Below are 13333 nucleotides of genomic sequence, written 5' to 3' on the forward strand. Positions count from 1 at the left end.
GGCAGATGAACCACTGTGGTGACCACTAAAGGGACCAGCCAAAAGAAGGAGAAGACGACGAAGAAGCAGATTCTGTACTATGTATGTATCCATCTGTGCAATATTTTGCAGTGCACCTGAAAGCACCAATAGTTGTACAGCTTCAACCTGCCCTTACTTTATTTTCCAAGGGTTTGGGATGTAGGTGTGTGTTGGAGGGAACAAACCTTTAAAGGGGCTCCAAGCTGAAACTTCCTACTCTACATTTTATTAGTAATTCTTACACCGGGATGACTACCACATCCATCCTCCTCTCGCTCATTCCTCTTGTGTATTGTAGGAGTAAACTAGGACTGAAATAGCTATGTTATCCAGTTATGTGATATTACCTTTGAAGAGAAATATCTTTATGTAATATGGAATTTTCTACCATATCTGTGGTGAAGTTTAAAAATCTATTCTAAATCCCCCAGTTCCCTTTTTTAACATGTCCCTTTTTAGGTCGAAGGTCACAAGGCAGCAGTTGGATCTGTTGTTGGCTCTCACACACTGGATGTGAAACCCTGTCTCTGTTTTGGAAATCACATGGAAATAATAAAACTACTCTCCCCCTGCTAATGAATGACGTTCGTTAACATTAATGTCACAAAACAAAGACAATCCCCCCAAAAAAGAAATCAGGTGGCAAGAAAGAAACTCCCAACCTTTTAGCACGTCATTGTGACAATTGATTCAAAGAGCTGCTCATTGTCAAACATGTGCTAAAACTGCTTTAATGGGAGCCAGTTTATTTTTACAGCAGGGCAAGGCATGTGGTTTGCAGGCGTTATTGTAGGGGGAGTTAAGTGTGAGGATCCTGTGGCTGTGTCAAATGGCACTTTTTGTCCTCTGAGCTTCTCACTCCATCAAAGAGGCGTTGCCAAATGAAGCTTTTTTACAGATCCAGAGCCAGGATGTGATATCAGATGCTTGACACCTATCCCATTCAGCCCTTTGTTTACTGCTGTTTACAATAAAGTAGCTCCCGCAGTATTTATTTATTTTTTACACTGTTACCAAGTAACATTTGCACAGAGGATTATAGGATTGTAAGCTTCAGAAATATCCTAGCGTAATAACCTAGAGCCTTAACCACAAGAGGGCAGAGGAGGGAGAGCACACAGCAATGTCCAGACCCCTTTCTGATAAACAGCAGCTGTATTAATACACTGAAAGAACTAAATTATTCAAAATCTTTGGCTCAACATGTTGCCAATTATCTCTCAAGTTTCCAAATACTCCCTATTCTTCTTCGCTCTTTTGAGTTTATGGCTTCAGTCATTCTGCTCTTAAGCCACACATCGCATTAGCGAGAAAAACACGGTCACCTCTCTAATGACATGTGTTCAGCAATACATATTACGCAACAAACTCCCAGAGTATTGAGAAAAAATGCCCGGGTTCAGGGGAAATGGCTTTTCTTCCCCAGCGTTTGTTTGCTTTGTCTTTGGTGTGGGTGGTTTGGTTCTAGCGTCAGGGTGAATAACCTCCATATCTTGGGCAATGGCAGCTAGAGGACCACAAACTGGCCTTGAAACTTCGATGATCACCTCAACACCCACGCACATGTGCACTTCTTATGTGAGGCTGCGATGCCATGTAGGTATTGAAAAATAAAAAATAAAAAAGAAATGACAGTCGAGTGCATGTACACCAGGTAAGCGGAGCCAGTAAAAGTCGAGACGTCCAGATCATCACCAAACTCTTTGCTTTCACTTTTCCATGAATTTAAAGAGCCACATGTTCCTTTTCTGCTGAAAGGTCCTAATTGTGTACTAATTATCTATGAGCAGCAAATGACTGCAGCGCCTCATAAACAGGGGAGATAATGTTCCCTATCAGAACGGCTGGCATGGGAGATGCCCTGGTGTGTCCTCGTTATTCTCTGATTACGTGAGCATTTGTCAAGCGAAAGAGTCTGTGTGTGTAGAGACTTACAGTTAAATCAGAGTTCTCAACTGTATATCACCATGGCTGCACTTCTCAGGTTATTCGAGTTCACAGCAGATTTTCTTGCTGTCAAGCTGTACAGCCCACAGGGCGATGCAACCTACAGTGACACTCTCCATGCAGGGCTCTGGGCCAAATATCTGTATTAAAACCAAAGGGGCCTCAGCAGCTGTGACATTGCAAAACTACCTACGGACAATTAAGTAGACGTGCGTATGGCCGACCTGAAGCGGCGTGTATGTGTTTGACAAAGCAAGTGAGTGCGCCGCACTGTTGCTTACAGCTGAGATAACCTCCCCTGCTGATCAGAGAGCAGTGCTCCATCATGGAGGCAGCTGGAACAGTGACGTGACCTTTGAACCTCAGCCAGTGCCTGATCAGACGGTGGGTTTGAATGATGAAATATTTATCAACGTTCTCTGAAGAAATGAGGCATACATTAAAACTGACTTGAAAACTAACTTCTTCTTTTTTTTGCCCCAAATATCTACGTCTCATAGGGAAATTAGGATAACTCACCTACTATATCCCCTCAAACGCTTGTCAAAATGATGATGACGACAAAGACAGGGGCATAATATCAGAACTTTCTGTTTGCATAAGAGTTCACTTATATATGCCTCGTTCGTGGAAATCTCAGCAGAGGATTGAAAATCAGCTTGTTTTGGAACTCATATGCAGATAATGAATGTTCAAATTATGTTTATTAAGCATGTATATTGTCTGACAGTGCTTTTAATAAGCTATAATGAGCTCATTTGAGCTTGGTTTTAATATTATTCTTACTCCATCAGAAGAGTTCAGTGTTGCTACACAATCTGCAACCTCAGCAGCTGAGTCACCAGCGAGGAGTCCTGAGGTCCTATTGATATCAGTTATGACAGCAGTAATGTAGACGGACTGCTCGGTGTGGATGCTGAATCAATGTCGTGCGACGCAAGCAGTCTCAAAGGTTATTCTTCCAGATAAGAGTCATTCCTCTGATGAGATTCCTGCTCACCAGCTCTGAGCAGCTGATATCCAGAACATTCTTATCTTATGGGTCAGACCAAAAGCCCACAAGATCACTGCAAAATGACAAGACAGTCCAAGTACTATATTTATCCAGTTTTTATGGTAGAATTATTTTAATTGCGAGAGACAGAATATCAGCCAAAAATCTAGAAAGAACACTTTACGTAAAAAGTTATACATGTATATGCCTCTGAAATTAAATAAGTAATTGATCTCCATGTAAAGCATGGCTCAGTAATTGGCAGAAAAACCCTTGCACACGTCTCAAGACAGATTTTGGTCCATTTCTCTTTACAGAAACTCTCTAAATCCTTTATGTTTCTTAGCTGCTGCTTAGTAATTCAAAACTTCAGCTCCCACCATAGATTTTCTATAGGACTGAAGTCTAGAGACTGGCTAAGCCACTCCGTGACTTTAATATGCTTCTTCTTTAGTCACTCCTTTGTTGTCTTGGTGGTACGTTTCGGGTCATCCATTACCCATCTTCAGTGTTCTGGCTGATTAAAGTCATCTAAGATTTTAGTGGTCAATGACCCCCCAGTGAGGTAAAGTCATCCTACACTCTTAGCAGAAAAACACATAATGTTTCCACTGTGGGAATGATGCAGAGAATGGTGTTCTCTGCATCATACTCAGCATTTCTCTTCCTCCAAACACAGAAGTGATGCCATAGAACTTGATCTTGGTTTCATCTGACCACAGCACTTTCTCCAAGGCCTTCTCTGAATCATTTAGATGTTCACTGGCAAACTTAAGACAGACATCTACATGTGTTTTCTTGAGTGGGTGCTGTAAGATTTCAGTTCATCACAGCGTAGTGTATTAAAAATGGTATTCTTGGTGACTGTGGTTCCAACTGCCAGATCACTAACAAACATTACAATAAAACTTACTAAAAAAAAAGTTTGTTCACTTCATTGTAAATGAGCAAACTTAAAATTTAGCAGGCGTTAAAATAATTAAGGGCATGGAGATAAGACAGGAAAGCCAGGAGGAGGGGAAGAAAAAGAGTAAAAGGGCAGGTTTGAACCCAAACCTTTTCATTAGTCTGACAGCATATGGTCACCAAATCAACCCAGTGACCTAACGTGGCAACCAGTTCTGCCTTTTAATGTGGCTGGTGTATCAAGTGGGAGCCTGCACCAAACAATTATTTTCACTGAGGATTTTTTTTTGTCAGAAAGTCATTGAAAGTCCATCTCACAGCTTCAGAGCTCAAGGCAGCATCTCCAGATTGCATATATTCCAAATATATGGAATATATGCAATGACAATAAAGGGCTATTCTATTCTATTCTATAGCCTGAGTAAAGCAGTAATTTGTGACATTGCAGTGGCATAAAATACTTGGCTTTATAAATGGAAAACAACTTACCGATGTAATCTGGCACTGGTGCAGTGTTTTTATAATTAATGCATTCCAGGCTTCCATCGAGATGTTTACCAGTGAAAAGAAGAAGCTGTGAACGTGGTAGAAGTGGGTGACTCCTCACCGAGTCACCAGGCTCAGCTTGACTCCTTGCATACTTCAAGACACGGGGGTAGAAAAAAGACACCAAGGTGTCAAAGAATGAACAGCAAAGACAAATGAAAGTGGGGAGAAAAAACGTTTAGACTTTTAAATGAATAGAACTGCTGCTAATTGTGGAAATACACCAAAACTAATCTGGAATTTTGTTCAGGCAGAAACTCAAACACAATATCACAAACTACACTGAGCTTCACATCAGGCCATGTGCAAACACTTTTTTCTACTACTGTATATATCAAGTCAACATTTGATTACTTGAATCCTCTATATTTCTACCTCTACGTGTGTGCAGAGCTGTGGAGAAAAAGTCGATGTTTCCAGTTTTTAAAAATCATTTTAAATCCTTAATATTTTTTAAGACTTTATGAAACAAGGAATGATTCTGACATGAAAGTCTAGAGTCAAAGCCTTCTACTGTCTTCATTTTGCAGACTTTATAATACTCTTCCACTAGGTAAATTCTTTGGGTAGTATCCTGCTACATGTTGCTTGCTCTTATGTTGCAATCACACAGAGATTGCATTCAAAGAAACGTTCATTGATTATATAGGCTTCTGGAACTTTTATTGTGCAACACTGCACCTAATAACCCAGCAATACACACGCTTTAAATCTGCAGATATGGCCCAGAGTATAATTCAGTTAAATTGTATTCCTTTTTATATATAGTGCCAAATCACAGCAATAGTGACCTATTGGTGTGTCGTATCCCTCATGAGCAAACACTTGGTGACAGTGGGAGGGAAAAACTCCCTTTTAACAGGAAGAAACCTCAAGCAGGACGAGGCTCAGGAAGGTGCAGCCATCTGCTGGTTGGGGATTAGGGGAGGAAAATAGGACAAAACACACACTGAGCCAGAGATTAAAATTTAAATTAATTACTATGAATGAATGCAGTAGTGATGTAGAAACACATAAAGAGCGAAGAAAAGGGGAGTGAAGAAGAAACACTCAGTACATCCATGAAAGCCCCGAGCAGCCTAGGCTTATCATAGTGTAACTAAGGGAGGATTCAGAGTCACCTGATCCAGCCCTAAGTATATGCTTCATCAAAGATGAACGTTTTAAGCCTAATCTTAAAAGTAGAGATGGTGTCTGTCTCCTGAATCCAAACTGGGAGCTGGTTCCACAGAAGAGGGGCCTGAAAGCTGAAGACTCTGCCTCCCATTCTACTTTTAAATATGCTAGGACCAAGTAAACCTGCAGTCTGAGAGCAAAGAGCTCTATTAGGATGATATGGTACTATGAGGTTTTTAAGATGTAAAGGCCATAAAAGGGGCATTATTGATGTTCACTAGTGCTCGAATGAAATTCTTCAAATTCACTCTACGTGTCTCTCTATGACTTTCCTCAGGTACAGAAGCCATCTCAATATTCAGATTTCAGCACATGAGCGATGAGGGGCTACTAAAATACAACTGAAATATAACAATTATGCTCCCATCTCTTTTGACAGCAACTTCTTTTCAAATAAAAACGAAAGATATGAAAGTACTCCCAGTAGACACATTCATGCACAGACTTAGAGACAAATCTTTGCACTATGTTCATTCCTATTCCCAAAATCACATGAAGCTACAGTGACAAAGTCCACCGGTGATAGGACAACAAACAACAGCATAGCAAACATCACTCTTTGACCTTATTAATCATCATCGCAAACACACCAGTGAGAGAATTTGTTATCTAAAATGAGTCTACATTTTTTTAGGTTGTATGTTATGTGGCATTGCTTGTGCGTGAACGCGTGTGCATAGTTGCCGCCTGTGATTTAATGACTTTAGATTTAATATGACTGCATTTATGAGCTGATTGCATCAAGTCACTGTCTTCTGTTTACTCGTGTCTGTTTACCCTGGCAGCTTTTTTAGAAAGGAGTTGGACTGTGAAGGATGTGGCTTTCCCCATTACAGAACCTGGTGTGAACTGAATGTGAAAAATGTAGAAAAATACAAGAGACTGCTGGGAAATGTGTTTACCCAGGTAACATTTTCAACCCTTGTCCTCATTTTCACCCCCCTCCCACCTTCCCACCAGCTCAATCAAGCTCTCCTCTCGTGTCGCCCTTTACACCCATAATAATATTCGCACTTCCTTTCTAATTTCACAATCTTCCTGGCTCAGTCTTCACACTGAACTGGCATTTTTTACTTTGTTCTTGTCAGCCTTTCATGTTTTTCTGCAACAATTTGGTCACAAGACAAATGAGAAAAAGTCCTCGTGAAGCAGAAAAAAGTGCTGACAGATGTCCCAGAAGAAGCAGACGGAGTTTTGTTTTTTTTAAAAAAAAGAGAGAAAGAAAAAAGTGGTAAACGGGGAGGACTGATTCACCGATACGCATATGATACTGATAATGTATATTTGTGTGTTAATGGTGTGCGTCGATGCGTGTGTGCAGACTGATCTCCTCCCACTAGATGACCATTGAACTGTCGCCCCAGTCCTCCTGCTGATGGAGATAACAGGGGGCTGAGGTCCACCTCCACGGAGACACACAGACCTCACACCTCCACCCTCCCCCTTCTCCACATGGACTCGTCCCCCACCAAGGGACTATAAAAAGTCTGCCCCTGCTGAAGTTGTTCAGTCTCGTCCAGAACTCCACCAGGTAAGAGAAGCAACTTTGCGGTACTCGCAGAACAGAATTGGAAGCCGGAGAGGACTAAGTGTCAGGGAACTTTTTGTTAGATCTAACTTGAAAAACAAAGGGAAAAAAAGAAATTCCTGGAAGTAAAATTCTTAATTCTGACTTAAAGTTTTTGTATTTTTTATTTTATTAGATATAACTTTGGGATTGTTCTCTTTAGCCTGAGGTAATTTTGCAGCAGTGCTTCTCCACCAAGAGCGTCTCCTGCTAATTCTATGACCGTGTTTTACAGCAAAACCTGAAACAGGATTATGTAGCAGCTTAGGTCTGATCTCCTTAATCATCCTCTGTAATCTACTCAGATTACAAGTTCCTTTAATAGCTTGCTATACATTTAGTGCAAACTCATTCAGGCTAATTCAGCAATGTGTTGGGCTGTTAAGACATTCTTACTTCCAAGACTACTGAGTCTGCTTTAGGCACAGGATTCAAGCTCTGTTGGATTAATGAATTCCCACTATTCAGTTGGATGTTCATTTCCTAATCATTAACTGCTTTTCTGCTCTAGACCATCACCATGAAATTTGTGGCTCTAGCTCTCACTCTTCTCCTGGCTGTCGGTGAGTACTGAACGCACCCTTTCCAACCTGAGGGAAATCATTTAAAATGCAGGTGGAACTTTAGCAGGTCCACTTTACCCTTTAACAGTTTTTCCCTCTTTGCTTGCCAAAGGCTCTCAGGCCGCCTCCCTGCAGGCTGATGCACCTTCCCAGCTGGACCAAATCCGGTCCGCTGTGGATGTCTACCTGACTCAGGCGAAGGACGGTGCCATCAAAGCCCTGGACCAGCTTGATGACACTCCATACCAAGAGCTCAAGTAAGGATTCTCATTCTTGTCCATCAGCCGCACTTTTTTGTAGTTGGTCCATGCATTGCCAGGGGTTCGTTTAACTTCCTGCCTTAGTCAGTTTTTACACTTTGCAGTCGACATTTGGTGTGTACACTTAGCTTAACTAAAATGGCTTTGTTTTCCTATCTCTGTTCTCTCTCAGGACCACCCTGGCTCAGCGCCTGGAGGGCCTGCACACTCAGATCAAGACTTTGCAGGCTTCCGTTTCTCCTGTGACCGACAGCGTCTTTACCACAGTCTCTGAAGCCACTGCTGACTTACGTAACAGCATTGTGACTGATATCGAGGCCCTGAGAATCGAGCTGGAACCCAAACGTACTAAACTGCGGGAAGTCATCGAGAGACACATCGAGGAATACCGCACCCAGCTCGAGCCCATCGTCAGAGAGTACCATGCCAAGCACACAGCTGAAATGGAAGAACTGAAGACAAAGCTGGAGCCCGTTATGACTGAGCTGCGTGAGAAGATTCGCACCAATGTGGAAGAGACCAAGGCTGCGTTGACACCCATTGTAGAGAGTATTCGTGCCAGGGTTGCTACACACGTGGAACAAGCAAGGGCAATGTTGGCTCCCTATGTTGAAGAATACAAGGAGCAGCTGAGGCAGGCCTACGACCAGGCACAAAACGTCAAAGCTGAAGACCTTACTGCCCTGAAGGAGAAGATTCATCCTCTGACCGAAGACATCAAGGCAAAGCTCCAGCAAATCTTTACAATCGTTTCCGAAACCTTCAAGAGCTAAATCCTCCCTACCCTGTTCCTATAACTAACCTCCCTTTCCTATCATGTCTAGATCCATTCCAAATTTCTCTCGATTCCTTCTTTCTTCACAAACAGACCACTTCCCTAAAATGTAGCCTTGCTGATGAATGAAACGGCAGGACTCTCTCTTCCCCAGCTTACTTCATGCATACATGATCAAGCACAAGCTCCCAAACACACAGACGTGTAGATAGTCAGCACATAATTGCTCTATTCTTCACATTCTGTGCCCAACTTTTTGTGTAGCAATCATATGTGAATTATTGCACGTGCTCAAACTCCTGTGTAATGACGCTTGTCTGACGAAAAGTGTGCCTTGATGAATTACAGCTCAATAAACATCTGACTGTTTATACTACTCTGAAATGATTTTTCTCTCCTATATGATATGTAAAACTTTTCCTCATCCTAGAATTCCCCAACAGTAGCATTGAACATCTACGCCTTTTTTAGGGTTATCAATGCTCATATTTAGATTCATTAGAGTGTTTAAGACCTCAGTGAACCCCTAAGGTTATGTCACACAGACACACACAGCATTTTAAGAGGTCATCATTGATCAGAAAGGTCTGCTAGAGAAGAATATTAATACAATCAGTTGTACTTAGGAATGGTGTACGATAGCACATGAGACATTTCTGTTTGTGAACACCAAAAGCTGTGATTAATGACTTGATCACACAGTGACCGGTCTATTGACAACTTACGTCTTGTGCTTTATTGGAGAAAAGCATTCTTTCTGCTGTGTGCTGCTACCCTCCAGGCTGGATCCCTTCAACACTGTCCCATTGAGCTACACACACACACACACACACACACACATAGAGTTCTTATATGAACAGTAGTTGTGTGGTCATCATGCAACCCAAGATGATTTGCACAACAACACTGTGAGATGAACTTTCTCCAAAATCTAAAAAAACAACAACAACATTCATCAGTGGATCCTTGACAAGAGATGATGTTTAAACATGCCAGAGTCTTGCTTCTAACCAGCCTCAGAAATGTATACCTTGGTCAGTGTTAAGGAGTAACCGGTTCGCTAATTAGTAAGGTGTTGAAAATCTGCTCCCAGAAAATACTCTGAATAATAAAAAGCAGCTCGATGATGTCCTCATCTGTCTGCACCCTGTAACACTGGGCCGATTAGGGTGTTATTAATGTGCTAAAGGTGGGTTAGGACGAGCTTCACTTATTGCTCCAGGCCATAAGAAACAATAGGTAATAGAGCAGAGAGTTCTAGATGTGTGTGTGTGTGTGTGTGTGTGTGTGTGTGTGTGTGTGTGTGTGTGTGTGTGTGTGTGTGTGTGTGTGTGTGTGTGTGCACGTGCACATTTTTGCCTTAACTGTTCTCAGGGCGGCAAGTGAGTGCATCTGTGATTAGTGTGTGTCAATGGCACCGTGAATATTGTAATGGATGAGTCCACCATGGAAGTCCCCAGTGAGAGCCTCGTGGTGTATAAAACCAGCTTGTTTCTCACTGCAACCAGACACTCCACAGACCTGGATGTACATCTACTGCAGCACCTGAAAACTGGAATACAAATTGTTCTTTTCAGTCCCATGTTGCTTTGCAAAACTGTGGGTGAATGTGTTGACTAGATCTGGATGAAAAGACTGGAAAAAACAAAATAGCACCTCCATCTATGTTATCAGTAAAAGGTGTTGAAATTATGAATGGTAAGTGTTTCGCACTCTAAGTTATCGCATCAAAGCTCATGGGCAGAATCTGTTCCAACAAATATGAACAGAATTGTATTCTCTCTTCTCCTCAGGTCTTCAGCTGTCTCAGAGCTGCGATCTGTCTGTACCCTGCTGCGCAGATGAAGGGTCACTGTCGAGCACAAAGTGCCCCCAGATCAGTGGGGTCAGAGTTCAGCTGGAGATGCAGGCACTTTGGCAGCAGTTTGACCAGCTGGGCACAGAGATGATTGTTACCAAAGCAGGAAGGTGATGAGAATCCTCACATTTATGCATACTCCTACTAAACATCATATCTCGTATGTTTCCTATTTGTCTTCCTGCACTACCTCTCACTAGAATCTGTTTGTTAACTTGCAGGCGGATGTTTCCGACATTCCAGGTACGGATCTCTGGGATGGATCCCTCTGCCGAATATGTTCTTCTCATGGATTTTATCCCTGTCGACAGCAAAAGATACAGGTCAGAAACACAACCTGCATAACTGTGTTTAGTGTATTTGTGATGTTTAACAGTTGTGTTATTTGCACGAATACAATTCTGCAAGCATCGTTGCTCTGTAAGTCCTGCTTTGAACATTTTACACTTTTGTGTGTGTGTGTGTGTGTGAGTCAGATATGCATTCCACAGCTCATCCTGGTTAGTGGCGGGAAGAGCAGATGTCGCAGCCCCAAGCAGGATGCATTTCCACCCAGACTCACCTGCCCGTGGAGCCCAGTGGATGAAGCAGACTGTGTCCTTCGACAGCCTAAAGCTCACCAACAACCTGCTGGATGACAACGGACATGTTAGTGAATGTCTTAAATGAGGGGCTATGATGCTAAACGGGCTTTTTCGCACAGAGAATTAACTGAGGAGCTGTAGTAAGGATTATTTTGAATTGTGAATCATGCAAAGCTTCTCTAAAAGATTCCAATGGAGCAGACTTTGAAGGCCAGAAAAAGAGATCATAGCAGTGTGCAACAATAAGTACTAAGCTATTTGTGTTTTCTCATGTCCCCCCACTTCCAGATGATACTGAACTCCATGCATCGCTATCAACCGCGCTTCCATGTGGTGTATGTGGATCCAGCGCCGAACAGCCACTTGAATGCATTCAAGAACTTCTGCTCTTTCTCGTTCCCTGAGACACGCTTCATGGCTGTAACTGCTTATCAAAACCACAGGGTACGGAACTGAGTGAAACATGATACAAGCTAAAAAAAAATTATGACATTACAATGTTTTTATCTGTTTGATTTTTGATTTTTTTTTGTGTGTGTGCATTAAGCGATTCTTTGCTTTTCATGCCATTTATTTTAACCTCTCCTCTTAGATCACTCAGTTAAAAATTGCAAGCAACCCATTTGCTAAAGGCTTCAGGACTACAGACCCCCAGGCTTGGTGAGTGTCACACTTTCCCTGCACTTCAGCTAATTTAATAAACATATCTGTCCCTACATAGACCAGAAGAAATCACGACATGATCACACTGTTTCTTTATCACTTTTATCACCCGTTAAATAGTGATAAGGCGAAAGTCTTGATGATAGCTAATCTCTGACCTTTGTATGCAAAGAACTGACGTTCATAGATGACAGATTATACATGTCCGGGATGAACACCTTTGCCTGCCATGTATTTAATTTGTGTGTGAGGTTAAGGTGAACACTTACCTCTCCTCTTTCTCGCTCTGGTTTCGTGTGTGTGTTTGTGTGTAGGGCGGGTAATCCCAGTCCTCTAGCAGTGTGCTGTCCACCAGAGGGCAGAGCAGAATCTCAAATCGACAAATCTGGAGAGCAAATAAACTGTGAATCAAAGACTTCAACCAGTCAGTATCTTTTGTGGTTTTTTTTAACAGTGTTATATGTGGTTAAAGTTTTTTTAGCTCATGGAATAAAGAAATTTTAACTAGTGGATACCTGTTTGAATTCAACCTACTTAATGAAACTGTACGGAGAAGGATTATTTAAGGAAAAGATTGTAAGAACGCAGCCTGTTTGGTGCTTTATTTGCCCACCAGTCCTGCAGTGTTTTAAAACTGGATAGGAACAACCAGATTATTTAAATAAGCTTTTGGCAAATGATTTATATTTATTAGACAGCAGATTTGGTCTAAATGTTCTTCAGTACCTTTCTAAAGATTTTTCTTCTCCATCTTCAGGGCAGGAGGGCCTGGACCCGCTGATGATGGAGCAGTGTGAACTGTTTCATCACAGTAAAGACTCCATGGGAGGCACGGAGAGGAAAGGTGGGAGCAGTTTTTTAGCACCTGCCTCCTGCCTCCATCTCCCCTCCTTCTGGGACCGTGCAGGGTCATCATGAGACCGCCAATCTGTCAAGGTTCAAAAGAAGTGTTTTAAATGAAAAATGACCCTCCTGTTATATAATATTATGTGATAACTTCACACTGTGTTCATTGTCATTTTTAGTAACTATTTTACAAAATAATGCCTAATGGATACTTATAATTATTAATTGTAATTATTATTAAGTGTAACATAAAATCCAATGTCTACATGAATTATGACAAACACTGTGAATAATACCATTCAAGCACTTCAAGGACATAGTAGTTAAGTTTGTTAACGCCGCAGTTATACAGTTATAGTGTTATGTTATCTATGCAGTTATAGTTCGTCTCCATAGCAATATTTATAAAATCGTGTGCAACGTTTGTAATGCATCTGTTTGTTGTCTGAGATAATAAAACAGCACCCTGAAGTTTTGTATGAATGTTTGGTGTGTTTCTGATATTGGAACTGATGCCTCGTGATTTGCAAGGGAGTACTGGTGAAAACTACATTCCCCAGGATGCAATGTTTCTTAGGGACAGTTTCCAAACAACCTGCGAGACCTACAATACCGCGGCTTCAGAAT

The 13333-nt window shown here is 41.7% G+C and overlaps 2 protein-coding genes across 2 annotated transcripts; both read left to right on the forward strand.

The window, feature by feature from the left end:
* Positions 1 to 7066: 7066 nt before the first annotated feature.
* LOC146374133 (uncharacterized) lies at positions 7067 to 9131 on the forward strand. Its single transcript, XM_084951347.1, has 4 exons — positions 7067 to 7121; positions 7669 to 7720; positions 7833 to 7977; positions 8153 to 9131. Exons 2-4 carry the CDS (start codon positions 7678 to 7680, stop codon positions 8751 to 8753), a joined length of 789 nt encoding a protein of 262 aa, XP_084807473.1. The 5' UTR covers positions 7067 to 7121; positions 7669 to 7677; the 3' UTR covers positions 8754 to 9131.
* Positions 9132 to 10555: 1424 nt separating this feature from the next.
* LOC146374134 (T-box transcription factor TBX1) lies at positions 10556 to 13177 on the forward strand. Its single transcript, XM_084951230.1, has 7 exons — positions 10556 to 10723; positions 10835 to 10936; positions 11090 to 11261; positions 11486 to 11641; positions 11790 to 11857; positions 12175 to 12284; positions 12618 to 13177. Exons 1-7 carry the CDS (start codon positions 10659 to 10661, stop codon positions 12776 to 12778), a joined length of 834 nt encoding a protein of 277 aa, XP_084807356.1. The 5' UTR covers positions 10556 to 10658; the 3' UTR covers positions 12779 to 13177.
* The last annotated feature ends 156 nt before the right edge of the window (positions 13178 to 13333 follow it).

Source organism: Perissodus microlepis, chromosome 14, assembly GCF_051167445.1.
Source record: "Perissodus microlepis isolate ML-2025 ecotype Zambia chromosome 14, ASM5116744v1, whole genome shotgun sequence".
Lineage (NCBI taxonomy): Eukaryota > Metazoa > Chordata > Actinopteri > Cichliformes > Cichlidae > Perissodus > Perissodus microlepis.

Excerpts from the sequence above, each read along its gene's own strand:
- LOC146374134 (XM_084951230.1), top strand. The coding sequence starts at position 10,659 with ATGCAGGCACTTTGGCAGCAGTTTGACCAGCTGGGCACAGAGATGATT. Across the intron at positions 10,937-11,089 it reads GTCGACAGCAAAAGATACAG|ATATGCATTCCACAGCTCAT; the intron begins GTCAGAAACACA and ends TGTGTGAGTCAG. Across the intron at positions 11,262-11,485 it reads TGCTGGATGACAACGGACAT|ATGATACTGAACTCCATGCA; the intron begins GTTAGTGAATGT and ends CCCCACTTCCAG.
- LOC146374133 (XM_084951347.1), top strand. The coding sequence starts at position 7,678 with ATGAAATTTGTGGCTCTAGCTCTCACTCTTCTCCTGGCTGTCG. Across the intron at positions 7,721-7,832 it reads CACTCTTCTCCTGGCTGTCG|GCTCTCAGGCCGCCTCCCTG; the intron begins GTGAGTACTGAA and ends TGCTTGCCAAAG. Across the intron at positions 7,978-8,152 it reads ACTCCATACCAAGAGCTCAA|GACCACCCTGGCTCAGCGCC; the intron begins GTAAGGATTCTC and ends GTTCTCTCTCAG.